This window comes from Dermochelys coriacea, chromosome 8 (assembly GCF_009764565.3).
Source record: "Dermochelys coriacea isolate rDerCor1 chromosome 8, rDerCor1.pri.v4, whole genome shotgun sequence".
NCBI lineage: Eukaryota > Metazoa > Chordata > Testudines > Dermochelyidae > Dermochelys > Dermochelys coriacea.
The window spans coordinates 103,687,229-103,701,468 of record NC_050075.1 but is presented as its reverse complement, the minus strand read 5'-3'; the positions used below and the strand labels follow the sequence as shown (position 1 = coordinate 103,701,468).

The 14,240-nt window shown below is 46.7% G+C and overlaps 1 protein-coding gene across 2 annotated transcripts; it reads left to right on the top strand.

Annotated features, from left to right (window-relative positions):
• Positions 1-3,698: 3,698 nt before the first annotated feature.
• Positions 3,699-9,970, top strand: NSUN4 (NOP2/Sun RNA methyltransferase 4). Of its 2 annotated transcripts, XM_038414787.2 has the most exons (7): positions 3,699-3,850; positions 5,759-6,171; positions 7,074-7,228; positions 7,570-7,724; positions 8,196-8,320; positions 9,457-9,769; positions 9,850-9,970. In XM_038414787.2, exons 1-6 carry the CDS (start codon positions 3,755-3,757, stop codon positions 9,731-9,733), a joined length of 1,221 nt encoding a protein of 406 aa, XP_038270715.1. In that variant the 5' UTR covers positions 3,699-3,754; the 3' UTR covers positions 9,734-9,769; positions 9,850-9,970. The 2 variants fall into 2 exon arrangements, with proteins under 2 accessions (XP_038270715.1, XP_043346709.1); XM_043490774.1 differs by having other exon boundaries at positions 9,457-9,970.
• The last annotated feature ends 4,270 nt before the right edge of the window (positions 9,971-14,240 follow it).

Genomic DNA, 14,240 nt, shown 5'->3' with positions numbered 1-14,240 from the left:
TATCTCAACTTAATCGGAAGGAAGGCACAAAGGTATTTATGCCCTTTCTATAAGGGACGGATGTGCTACCTCCAGGCTATGCTTAAGAAAAGGAGTAGAATCATGTTTGTACAATACAAAAGGTCCCCATTGTTTTAAACACCCCTCTGACTTTAAGACACCCTCCCTGGTATCTACCCTACAGCTAGAATTACAGTAAGGTGTATGCAGACTCAAACCATGTTAGCAATCATGTCAGATAGGCATATCCAATACATTGATACAGCAGCTTTTTCACAAGAATCATGACTGGAAGGGACCTCGAGAGGTCATCTAGTCCAGTCCCCTGCACTCATGGCAGGACTAAGTATTATCTAGACCACCCCTGACAGGTGTTTGTCTAACCTGCTCTTAAAAAAATCTCCAGTCACAGAGAACCTCCCCAGGCAATTTATTCCAGTGCTTAACCACCCTGACGGCTAGGAAGTTTTTCCTAATGTCTATCCTAAACCTGCCTTGCTGCAATTTAAGCTCTTTGCTTCTTGTCCTATCCTCAGCAGTTAAGAAGAACAATTTTTCTTCCTTCTCCTTGTAACAACCTTTTATGTATTTGAAAACTGTTATCATGTCCCCTCTGTCTTCTCTTTTCCAGACTAAACAAACCCAATTTTTTTTCAATCTTCCTTCATAGATCATGTTTTCTAGACCTTTAATCATTTGCTCTTCTCTGGACTTTTTCCAATTTATCCACATCTTTCCTGAAATGTGGCGCCCAGAACTGGACACAATATTCCAGTTGAGGCCTAATTAGCGTGGAGTAGAACGGAAGAATTACTTCTCATGTTTTGCTTACAATATTCCTGCTAATACATCCCAGAATGTTTGCTTTTTTTGCATCAGAGTTACTGTTGACTCATTTAGCTTGTGATCCACTATGATCCCCAGATCCCTTTCCTCAATACTCTTTCCTAAGCAGTCATTTCCCATTTTGTATGTGTGCAACTGATTGTTCCTTCCTAAGTGGAGTACTTTGCATTTGTCCTTATTGAATTCCATCCTATTTACTTCAGACCAATTCTCCTGTTTGTCCAGATCATTTTGAATTTTAATCCCATCTTCCTAAGCACTTGCAACCCCTCCCAGCTTGGTGTCATCCACAAACTTTATAAGTGTACTCTATGCTATTATCTAAATCATTGATGAAGATATTGAACAGAATCGGACCCAGAACTCATTATACCCTTCCAGCATGACTGTGAACCACTGATAACTACCCTCTGGGAACATTTTCCAACCAGTTATGCACCCACCTTATAGTAGCTCCATCTAGCTTGCATTTCCCTAGTTTGTTTATGAGAAGGTCACGTGAGACACTGTGAAAAGCTTTACTAGACTCAAGATATACCACATCTACGCTTCCCCCCATCCACAAGCCTTGTTACCCTAACAAAAGCTATCATGTTGATTTGATGCTATTTGTTCTTGACAAATCCATGGTGACTGTTGCTTAGCACCATGGCCTTATTGGCTTCTACAAAGCTGTCTTGATACACATCCATCAAGTGCATTGTGAGGAAAATCTTGGCAACTGGCCCTTACTGGCTCAGCTCCTAATGCTGGGGCCTGTGGGTGTCTTTTATATTCTGCAGTATACTTTACAATCTTGTCGTACAGTGTGTCCTAAGATGGCAAAGTGATATAGTCACAGATGTGGTTAGGCAAGTCCTCCTCAAAGAGCCCAAATGGAGTTACAGTTCAACAATTTTGCTAGAGCCCTGCTTGGAAGCAGGGTTAAAACATTATACACCCATCTTGATTAAATGCCTCTAGTGACTCTGGGTGCCCCACTTCACACACCTTAATGGGGACTGAGTTTGAGAGTTGGTGCTCAGCACTCTTGGAAAATCAGGCTGCTTTAAGGTCTCAAGTGGGACACCCAAAACCGCTAGTCATTTCTGCAAGTGGCCCATGTTTTGTGGGGTCACCTACAGCGTTGACTCAAAATGTAGCTCTTCGTAGTACAGAGGGGACTTATGCTGAATTAAGACTTAAGGGAGCATCTTTAGTATCTAATAATTCTTCATACTGATGCTGCCACAAGTGCATTGTGTCACTTCACAAGTAACTTAAATATTTTTCCCTCTTGCCTGGAGCTTCAAAGCACAACATGTAAAATAACAGTTCTTGGATTTAAAGGCAGCAGACTTACTTGCTACTGTAGTATTCTGTAACTCTATCAGCAATTAATTAAATGGAGCATCCATCTCACAACCCTGGCATGGGTATGAGAGCTTCATGTTTAAAGAAAATATTTTGTGGGCCACAGAAATTAAAATATCACAGTAATTTTCAGAATACTACAGGAGAATGACATCTAGCTCATAAAGTGCTTTGAAGTATTAAACATACTGTGCACAAAACTCTGCTGAAGGACTGAGCTGATCATCATATGCCTTTTAAAAAAAAAAGTCTTTTGAAAAATTGCAAGACTGGAAACTGGATGGCTGTTTTTTGACGGTAGAAACTTGTCACACAAGGTGTTCTAAGCAGCTGTCTCTGCACCAAGGTTTACAGGTATAGTGAATTTTATGCTTATGAAAGGTGTGCTGGCTTGTCATCTATGGAGACCAAATTCATTGGTGTATGCACACACCAGGCATAGCACTATCAGTGAAAGTGTAACTTGGCCCTAGGTGGTTCCCTATCAATCTGCCTCTGCTGAGCTGGAAGATCCTCCTTTTGGGCTTGTTACCCCTTGGGTCTGTTGGGAAGCATACTGTAAATTGCTTTGAGATGCCGTGATATTTCTCAGGGTGCCCAAGACTGAGAGTCACCTTCTTTCCATCTCTCCGGTGAGAGGGAGGATTGCTTGTGCTTAACTGGGTGTCAGTCACCCAAGCACTCTCCTCAGGTCAATGCTAGATCTTTACATTGCAGGTTAACAGCAGGTGCACTATAAGCCCCTGTGAAGATCTGCCTTTCGCATTCAGCCCATACCCACTGATCGCTCCCAGTAACACCAGGTATGCTGTGCCCAAGGGAACAGTGTACACACCAGGTTGAATAATTCATCTCAGGATCAGCTCTTCTTACAATACCACAGTACTGAGTTGTGTTTATGGTGAAAACAATTGTAAGCTTATTAAAAATCAAGATTTTAAGAGCTAGTGAGACAGGATAATGAAAATAGAAGGGTTACCTATAAAACAGAATCAACAGGTGCTTTTTAGAGACTAAACTTTAACAAGCTGACCCTTTCTCTGAAGCAGTCTTATCTCACCCAAAGCCTTGTGAATGTAATCACGCTGCCCAGGTGCAGGATAAAGGGGTCATCTTTACCTCCTACGTACACCCTCCCCAAACTTAGTTGTCTTTGCACAGGGCTAGGCTAACCCCAGGGCTTGTTTTATCTGGGGTGCTCCTTGGCTGTTGGCTTTGTAGCTAAATAGGGTGTTGTGTTGGCTTACAGTGCTTAATTTGAGGAGATGGGGAGTCCTCTAGCACAGAGCCAGGGAGGAACCCTTAAACTGGGGGGCTCTGGAAGGGATGGTGGATCCCCTAGCACAAGGCTGAGGGTGGGGACCCCCAAGCTGTGGGGGGCTCTGGAGGGGTTAGAGCGTCCCCTAGCACAGAGCTGGGGGGGGCTCTGGAGGGGAGGGGCCACAGGCTGCCCCGCCCCCTGGCTGGCGGGAATTGACGGGGCGGGGGGGAACTAGGCCGGAACCTGCAGCGGCGGCCCCAGTTCCCGGCCGGCCCCGGCCCAGCGGCGCGCGCCATGGCGGCGCTCAGGGGCCCGGCGAGGCGGCTGCTGCCGGGGGGGCTGGCGGGCCTGGGGCTGCCCCCGCGCCGGTACCGGTACAAGGAGAAATGGGTGAGCGGGCTTGGGAGGAACCGGCCACCCGCCTCCAGAGCCCCCCGTTCCCCGCCCCATCGGAATAGTCACCCCACTGCCCCCCCAAAAGCTGCCCCCGCCCCCCCCCCACGACATCCTCCCCCGCCCCATCGGAATAGTCACCCCACTGCCCCCCCAAAAGCTGCCCCCGCCCCCCCCCACGACATCCTCCCCCGCCCCATCGGAATAGTCACCCCACTGCCCCCCCAAAAGCTGCCCCCGCCCCCCCCCCACGACATCCTCCCCCGCCCCATCGGAATAGTCACCCCACTGCCCCCCCAAAGCTGCCCCCGCCCCCCCCACGACATCCTCCCCCGCCCCATCGGAATAGTCACCCCACTGCCCCCCCAAAAGCTGCCCCGCCCCCCCCCCACGACATCCTCCCCCGCCCCATCGGAATAGTCACCCCACTGCCCCCCCAAAAGCTGCCCCCGCCCCCCCCACGACATCCTCCCCCGCCCCATCGGAATAGTCACCCCACTGCCCCCCCAAAAGCTGCCCCCGCCCCCCCCACGACATCCTCCCCCGCCCCATCGGAATAATCACCCCACTGCCCCCCCCCAAAAGCTGCCCCCCGCCACTAATCTCCCTGCGGAATTCTCTCCCCCCACCCTGGGACTCGGCCCGCCCAGTACCAGAGCCCAGCTGCTGACTCAGCCCCTCGGCTGCTTTGTGCCCCCCAGACCCCACTAACCCCCGAAATCCTGCCCTGCCTCTGACATGGTTCCTTCCCCTAACCCCACTAATCTGCCCAAATTCTCCCTCTCCACCCACACCCCACTGGTCCCCTCCCCAAAGGTGCCCCTGCCCTGATCACCCACCAAAATTCTTCCCCTGCACCCCGGGACTCGGCCCGCCCAGTACCAGAGCCCAGCTACTGACCCATCCTCCTGCCTCCCTTACCCCAGTAACCTCCCAAAATCCTCCCCTGCCCCTGAAATGTTTTCCTCGCCACTAACCCCTAGCCCCCTGCTAATGCCTTGCCAAAACTCTCCCCACACACCCTTCAACTTGGGCAACCCAGTACCAGAGCCCAGCCTCCTGACCCTCATATCCCACTAACTTCCCAAAATCCGTCACCTGCACTCCCTACTAACCCCCTGAAATGTTTCCCTTCCCCCTGTCCCCACTAACCCACTCTGCATCTAAAAAGCATTCTGCTCCCCCTCCATCCCTCTCACTGATCCCCCCAAATCCTGTCCCACCCTCAAAATCATTCTCTTCCCTCCACAAGCCCCCTGTCACACCCCTAAAATCATTCTACTTTCATCCACTAATCCCCCTGAAATCCTCTCCCCTGAAATCATTCCTTTACCCCTTAATCATTCCTCTACCTCTCTGCTAATTCCACCAGCCCAAACCCCCACCCCCCAAAACCTGAATCCTCCCACCTAATGGCTGATTCCTCTCATTCTCCTTCCCATCCATAAATCCCCCCCTCCCCGAAGTCCCTTCCTTACCAGTAGCACCCCACTGCTACCAGTCCCAAGGCCTCCTTTCCACATATTGCTTCTGTGGCTCAACTGCTGGTTCCACACAGCTTTCATGGAGCTGTAAAAAGTGCTGAAGTGAGGCCATCTTCCCTTCCCACCCTGCAAACCCAGTCTTGCCATTCTCAGACTGAGTGCAAATTACCCAGCTTGTCTTTGCTTTAGTTTCCCCATCCTGGCAATGGGCAAAACAGCGGCCTCCTAATAGGGCTGTTTTGTGGCTGGATTGTTTGGGACTCAAAGTTCCTCCTGGGACAGGTGCTTGCAGAAGTGCCAAGTGTAACTGTGGTAAAGCAGAGCCTCGCTCTTGATCATTCCCGGTCACGGAAGCAGTGAAATGTTACGGTATAAATGTGCTTGGTTCTTTCGCGTGCCTAATGTTTTAATTCCTCTGAAGGCTGGCACTGCCCCCAAGATCTCGGCCATCCGACTGGCTCTGCAGAACTTCGACATGAACTACAGTGTGCAGTTTGGCAGCGTGTGGCCTTCAATCCGTGTCAGCCTCCTCTCAGAACAGAAATATGGCGCCCTCGTCAACAACTTCTCTGACGCCAACAGGGTCAGCCAAGAGCTGGAACTTCTAAACGCTGTGGATTTTGTTTATGAATCTCAGAAAGAAGCTCGGCACATGCAGTGGGATTCACAAGTAGAAGGAGTGAGGGGTGAGGAAACAGTGCTCCAAGAAACCCACAGTGAACAGTTGTCTGTAGAACAAACACAGACGCCATCATTGCTTTCTGCATCCATCAGCCCTAACATCAAATGTTACACATTCTCTAAAGGAGATGTCAGTCGGTTTCCTCCTGCAAGGTATGGTGCTTGGAAGCATTGTGGCCTGGAACTCAGAAGATCTGGGTTCTGTTCCTGGATCTGTCTCTGGTTTGCTGGGTGGGCATGGGGAAATCGCTTTAATCACTTGGTGCCTCAGTTTCCCTATCTGTAAAATAGAGATAATTGTACTGTGTTCCTTTGTAAAGCACTTTGAGATCTACTGATGAAAAGTGCTGTATAAGAGCTAGGTTTTATTTATTATTTATTATTATTTATTTATTTTATTAACTGTTTTGTAACACTGTTTGGAAAGTTTGAGGCGGTTGTGCTATGTGTATACTTTCTTACAATTCTTTCCCCTAACCCCTCCTTGAAAATGGATGTTCAGTCTCTGGGTTGGAGGCTATCTTGTAGGAATCGTCTTCAGAGTTGGGACTTTTTGAGTAACAGAAATAAAAGCGATTCGCCTTCTTCCCTCCCCTCCCAAATTCACCACATATAGCATTGTATTTAGCTGCATTGAACTTAATTTCTACATGTTGCTTCTGTGGCTCAGCTGCTGGTTCTACACAGCTTTACTGGCGCTTGTACAAACGTTTTGCTGGAGTGAGGTGAGGAAGCGTATTAGGGTTTTGTAAAATACGTACAATATAGTGATATTTAAAGCAGACAAAGTACTAAGCAATGTAGTTTGAGGAATCATTCTTTGGTGGTCTGGAGATAAACTAGATCATCATCGAATTGGTGTTTTCCATCTGGAACATTGTATTTTTCTGGGATTGTGTGTTCTGTTCCTTCAGCAAACATATCTGCTGGGTAACTATCTCTGGCAATGTGGCATTCATGTGTATTAACCTGAGTTTTTCAAGCTCTGTATCTTGATCTTTCTTTAGATTTTTCCTAACACACCTTGGTTTTTAATAATCTCTTGGGATTTCTAGACCAGACGCTTTAGGAACCCTTGGCTACTATCTGCTGGATGCAGCATCGCTCTTGCCTGTCTTGGCTCTCAATGTGCAGCCTGGTGACCTAGTACTTGACCTCTGTGCAGCACCTGGTGGCAAGACACTGGCTCTTCTGCAAACAGGGTGTTGCCGTAAGTAAAGTTGGTTAATCCCACCCTTCACCTGTCCACAAATGTAGCGTCGGACTATAGATGGGGTTAGATGGTTAACGGATGATCTTTACTCACTATGACAGGGTTAAAGTGATAGATTCCTTATGGACCCCAATTTAACTTTCTGCTTCCTCTCCCCAAGTTATATTGGCATGGAGTATTATGCAGAAGCCCATCCGTTAATGTCAGGTGGGTGTTTCCCATCTGACCACTCTCCTGTGATTATAGGGGCTGGGCAATTGGGACTTCAGTTTGTCTCTGTGTGTTAGTTTTCTTCATGTTCTTTCTCAGTGTGTGTTCTGTTGTCTCTCTCATGGCAGGGCACCTGGCCGCCAACGATATCTCTGCTTCCCGCGGTAACAGGCTGCGCAGAGTTCTCTGTAGCTATGTTCCCAAAGACATCAGCGCTGATGTGCGCATCACATCCTGGGATGGAAGGAATTGGGGGGAACTGGAGGGGGACACTTACAATAGGGTAAGTGACTGAAAATATGGAAAAGGCAGATCTATCTAGCCTAGTTTCCTGCCATTGGTAGAGGAAAATGCTGGATGCTTCTGAGGAAGGTGATTATTTATCCAGCTATGGAATGGTGGAGAAGGTGGAATTCTCTCCTTAACTGTTGATCTGCAAGAGAGAACCTGTTGTTTAATTTCCCTTCTCTTAGCTGACAGCTACAAATGCGATAGTATGAAATTATCAGCCCTTTTAAAATCTAGCTCCCAGTCTGCTTATCCCCCCAGATTCATGAGCAACCTACCAATGACAATCCAGTGTGTGTACCTGGACTCTGATACTAGGGTGATGGGCACTATCTACACAGCTGACTAGATCAGAATGTGTGCAGGGATAGTGAAGGAACTGGGCAAAGGAAAAGGACTATGAACACATTTCTAAGCTTTAATCAGGTGGAGAACTGAGCTGAGATCCCAGTCCTCTGTTACACAGGTGCTTGTGGATGTGCCGTGCACGACTGATAGACACTCCGTCATGGAAGAGAACAACAATATTTTCAGTCGAAAGAGATTGAAGGAGCGTCAGATGCTGCCGATGCTGCAGATGCAGCTGCTTCTGTGAGTGAGCTTGACCCTACCCTAAGGCAGGCGATCTGTCTGTCCACTCAGGTTCTTATACTGGCTGCTGGGCTGAGCATAGAAAACCATACCTCGGGGCATGTCTATCTGGGAGAGATTGGAGTCGAATGATACCTTGTTTGGAGAATTCATGTAGTTTCCTGTAACTGCAGTATCTGAGCACTCACAGATGTTAATAAACTTGTATCCTCGCAACACCGCTGTGAGACACGAAACTTTAGCATCACTGTTTTACAAGTGGGAAACTGAGGCACAGAATGGGCATCCAGGGATTCTATAGCAAAAAAACAAATATTGAAGCCAATCTTTAGAATCCCAACCTAGTCCCTTAACCACAAGACCATTCTTCCTCTGCATTCTTTCTCAGCCTGTTCTGTGTCCCTGGAGCTTGTGGCTGAATGAACCCTAGTCAACTGCTTATGGTCTCCTTTCCAGCAGAATGACCCATCTTGCTTCTATTTGCCTCAATGTGGGACAAGTGCTTATCATTGCAGTGTTAAATTCTCCTGCAACTGCAGTGATAGCGTGGAGCCATCTAGACTGCGGCATCCAGAAGCCCTGTCCATCTCTCACTAGCCAGGAGGTTGGCTTCCCCTTTCAGCAGACAATCTGTACTAATGACACACACAGTCACAGCAGGGTGTGGAAGAAATGCAGCCTTCACTTTTAGGTTGGATACAAGAAATCAGAGACGGCTTTATTCAAGCAATTGCAAGGGAAGAAATACAATGGACAGAGTACCTCTGCCTCAGTAGTTCTTCAAAATACAAGCAATATCACACAAGTATTTATACTCTTTTGTGGCATGCATTAATTGAAAACATCTGCATTTATTTTGTTTCCTGTCTATTCCAGTATTTTCTCACTTTCACTTCTCTAAACATTATCTCAAGGCTAGGTCACACTGACTCTGTTCTGCTGTTTTTCCACTCACTTCTGACGTGAGCCCTGCTTCTACAGGTCTTGCGATATTAGGCTAAGACTTAGTTCAACAGTTGCTCTGTCTCTGACAACTTAACACGACTACACTTGAACCCTCTCTTTCTCTTCCTACCTCCACACTGGTCTTGCCCCTTTGCATCTCATAATCCTCTTTTTGTTCCCCTCCCATCTAGCGCTGGACTCCTCGCTGCCAGACCAGGAGGGGAAGTGGTGTACTCCACATGCTCCCTGTCTCAGCTGCAGAACGAGTACGTCGTTGAGAGAGCTGTTGAGGTAGCAGAAACCCAATACAACATCAGTGTCCACGTTGAAGACTTAAGCTACTTCAGGAGACTCTTCCAGGACACATTTTCTTTCTTTGCAGACTGCAGGCTGGGGGAGCTTGTCCTTCCCCACCTCACGGCCAACTTTGGACCCATGTACTTCTGCAAATTACGTCGGGAACAGTAGGGGTGTCAGCTTTTTGATCCCCTATCTCTGGTGGAGGTGAGATTGGGCAGTTTGTCTTCACCCAGCTGCATCTCTGTTGTGACATTCTGAACTGAGGTGATCTCATTCTTTTCCAGGCTATAATGAAATACCCAGAGGTTCCAGAGAGAGAACTGCTTTGTGATTCTTTTAAAACACCTGGAGGGACGTCTGCTTTTGTGCCACAAACACCGAGAATAAATGATGCAGACATGATAAGAGTGTAATGTGTCTGCTCTGTTTCTGGAAACAGGACTTCATAGGATCTAGCTAAAATTTGTTTGCAACTTGATTGTATTTCTTCTCCAACCTCCTCTGCTTATTTGTAAAATAACCACAGAGTGAATTCATGCTCAGAGTGGAGGTTGAGCACTCTGGATTTTGCTTCTGGTTCTGCAGCCGCTTGGCCTTAAGCAAGTCACTGTGTGTGTCACATTTCCTCATCTGTAACATTGATGTGATATTTTCCTACGTCACCTCTGCTGGCGTTTGGAAATGCGGCCTCAGGTCCACAAACGAAGGGCTCTGTAGACACGCATGCTACTACATACACCCCTGCAGTCAGATAGGATAGGACGATATAAATGATGTATTAGCTCTTGTGTAGCACGTTCCTAGCACTAGGTCACCAAGGCTGGTAAGTACCACTATCCCCTTTTCTAGATCGGGAGAATGAGGTCCGATGGGTGCCAAGGACACCCAATGAGGTAATAGTAGAGCTGGGGGTAGAACTTGGTCCGGGTCCTAGCGTGATGGTTTCAGTTGATTTGCAGTGGGCAGATGTCAGTATTACATCCCCTCCTACCGTCCCCTATGTTAGCAGACCAGAGTAGCCAAGGGTCACACCCACACGAAATAACTTCCTACTTGTACTTTCCCATGAAGGCAGTTGTTGTGCGATGTTCAAAAGGCCTAACGGATTAGGGGTTCAGCTGCTATTGAACTGTTATGGAAGTTAAGGGTGCAACTCCCTTAGGCTCCTTTGAAAATCCCCGCTGCAGATAATGTCTGCAGTCATGAATGGGAGAGGATCAGCTCTGGCCAATCATGAATAAGAGGGCAGGGAGTCCTTGAGAGAACTTCTGCACCATAAGAACCTCCCATATAGGAACAAGAGACTTAAGCCCTAAATCAGTTTTTTGATCAATTGCATAGTCAATTGCTTGACTACACTGGTTATTTGGTCTTTCTGACTATATTTCATAACAACTCAATGTCAGTCAGGTTTATAAGGTGGTACAGGACAACGATTCTATATTGCCAGTCTGCAAAGAGTAGGCCCATTCAGTGATGTTAACCTTCTTTAGTTCTCTTTATACCCTACTTGTTTACCCAGCAAAAGGGACTGTATATGTCACCTGAAACTGGATTAAACTGATCAGCTTCTTACCTTGTTTGTTTCTGGTACCATGGTGTACCCCTTTATCTTTTGTTCTAAATCCATGCATTCCAGGTCATGATGCACCCTTACCTTTGTTCTGAACACATGCATTTCATGTGTGTATGAAGGAGGTATGAAGATACCTAGGTTTGTACGGGTAACTCCTTTCCTGTTGCCATGAAGAAATAATCATATGCTCTGAGACTGACAGTTTTCCTATCTACTCAAGCCAAGGCTTACTTCATCTAATGCAAGATGTTATGGGCTACGTAGCATAAGTGTACAAGATTATAACAAAAGTAAAGGCCAATTTTGGGCTATATAAATTCTGTAGTAATGCTTAATAATCTGTATACAGTACTTAACTGCTTGGAATGTGTATGACAGGTAGTATTATCAGCATAACATGGATGTAGGTTAGTCAGCATCAGCTACAATTAGCAATTACATTTTTACCAGGTGGCAAAGTGGCTAACTGTAGAACATGGTATCTATGGTTTGAGGGAATATGAAACACGTGTGGTAATGTTTCAGAGTAGCGGCCATGTTGGTCCGTATTCGCAAAAAGAAAAGGAGTACTTTTGGCTCCTTAGAGACAAACAAATTTATTTGAGCATAAGCTTTCGTGAGCTACAGCTCACTTCATCGGATGCATTCAGTGGAAAATACAGTGGGGAGATTTATATACATAGAGAACATGAAACAATGGGTGTTACCATACACACTGTAACAAGAGTGATCACTAAAGGTGAGCTATTACCAGCGGCGGGGGGGGACCTTTTGTGGTGATGATCAAGGTGGGCCATTTCTAGCAGTTGACAAGAACATCTGAGGAACATTGGTGGGGTGGCGAATAGTTTTACTTTTTGTAATGACCCATCCACTCCCAGTCTCTATTCAAGCCTAAGTTAATTGTATCCAGTTTGCAAATTAATTCCAGTTCAGCAGTCTCTCGTTGGAGTCTGTTTTTGAAGATTTTTTTTTTGTTGAAGAATTGCAACTTTTAGGTCTGTAATTGAGTGACCAGGGAGATTGAAGTGTTCTCCAACTGGTTTTTGAATGTTATAATTCTTGACGTCTGATTTGTGTCCATTTAGTCTTTTACGTAGAGACTGTCCAGTTTGACCAATGTACATGGCAGAGGGACACTGCTGGCACATGATGGCATAGATCGCATTGGTAGATGTGCAGGTGAACGAGCCTCTGATGTGATTAGGCCCTATGATGGTGTCCTCTGAATAGATATGTGGACAGAGTTGGCAATGGGCTTTGTTGCAAGGATAGGTTCCTGGGTTAGTGGTTCTGTTGTGTGGTGTGTGGTTGCTGGTGAGTATTTGCTTCAGGTTGGTGGCTGTCTGTAAGCAAGGACTGGCCTTCTCCCAAGATCTGTGAGTGATGGGTCATCCTTCAGGATAGGTTGTAGATCCTTGATGATGCGTTGGAGAGGTTTTAGTTGAGGGCTGAAAGTGATGGCTAGTGGCGTTCTGTTATTTTCTTTGTTGGGCCTGTCCTGCAGCAGGTAACTTCTGGGTACTCTTCTGGCTCTGTCAATCTGTTTCTTCACTTCAGCAGGTGAGTATTGTAGTTGTAAGAATGCTTGATAGAGATCTTGTAGGTGTTTGTCTCTGTCTGAGGGGTTGGAACAAATGCGGTTGTATCGTAGAGCTTGGCTGTAGACAACGGATTGTGTGGTGTGGTCTAGAGGAAAGCTGGAGGCATGTAGGTAGGAATAGCGGTCAGTAGGTTTCCTGTATAGGTTGGTGTTTGTGACCATCGCTTATTAGCACTGTAGTGTCCAGGAAGTGGATCTCTTGTGTGGACTGGTCCAGGCTGAGGTTGATGGTGGGATGGAAGTTGTTGAAATCATGGTGGAATTCCTCAAGGGCTTCTTTTCCATGGGTCCAGATGATGAAGATATCATCAAAGTAGTGCAAGTAGAATAGGGGCATTAGGAGACGAGAGCTGAGGAAGCATTGCTCTAAGTCAGCCATAAAAATGTTGGCATACTGTGGGGCCATGCGGGTACCCAGAGCAGTGCTGCTGATTTGAAGGTATACTTTGTCCCCAAACGTGAAATAGTTATGGGTGAGGACAAAGTCACAAAGTTCAGCCACCCGGTTTGCTGTGACATTATCGGGGACATTATGTGACTGTTCCTGATGGCTTGTAGTCCATCTTTGTGTGGAATGTTGGTGTAGAGGTTTCTACATCCATAGTGGCCAGGATGGTGTTTTCAGGAAGATCCCCAATGGATTGTAGTTTCCTCAGGAAGTCGGTGGTGTCTCGAAGATAGCTGGGAGTGTGGAACTTTGAACCTTGGATAAGTTTCTCTTGAGCTGCAGGCCTTCATGGAAAAGTTCTGCAGAGCTTAATAGGGATGAAAATATCAGGGTTTTAAAGAAATGTCATAGGGTTCTGTAGAAATGATTCCATTTCCCTCTGGAATGGAACAGAGAATCTTGCCAAAGGGATATACAGCTGTACTGAATTCTCTAGGGCTTTGCCACATGGTGGGGGAATTGTTACGGGGATGAATGCAAACAGAGCCTGGGCAGAAGAACCTTAGTTATGACCCAACACCATCTGACAATGCATCATGCTTGGGGTGGAGGCTAAACAGGGGCCCGTGCATCTTATGGAGTGTGGAGCCAGTTCCCCATGGGGATGGTGGCTTCATCTCGGTGGTCGGAGCTGCCTATGTACACCCTGGGGGTTTCGACTGAGGATGGGGCTGAGCCCACAACAGCTGTTATGATTTAACATTTTCCTATTTTTTTTTAATGTTTGTCTTGTCTATTTCAATAAGTCCTCTAAATTGAAAGGGAACCAGCCAGTCATTTAGAAGCTACATTTAAATAGTTAAGTTCCAGAGGCTAGACCTGAAGAGTCAGTCTTTATAGTGTATTGTGCAGAAGAATGATGGAAAAACTAAAAAGCTTGTCAGGCAGAAACAATTCCATGGGAATATGGCAACGTGGTTTGGAGTTCATTCCTATGCCACACATATGCCTTTAAAACAATGAGACTCAAGTGGGGCAGAGGCCTTGCGTTGGCCTTCAACAAGATGGGTTTCACGCATAACTTCATGGAACAAGTCTCTTGCGTTCA

What these genes read in the sequence shown, in the direction of transcription:
- NSUN4 (XM_038414787.2), top strand. Translation starts at nt 3,755, where the DNA reads ATGGCGGCGCTCAGGGGCCCGGCGAGGCGGCTGCTGCCGGGGGGGCTG. An exon ending in ACCGGTACAAGGAGAAATGG is followed by an intron (nt 3,851 to 5,758) that starts GTGAGCGGGCTT and finishes ATTCCTCTGAAG; the next exon opens with GCTGGCACTGCCCCCAAGAT. An exon ending in AGGGGGACACTTACAATAGG is followed by an intron (nt 7,725 to 8,195) that starts GTAAGTGACTGA and finishes TCTGTTACACAG; the next exon opens with GTGCTTGTGGATGTGCCGTG.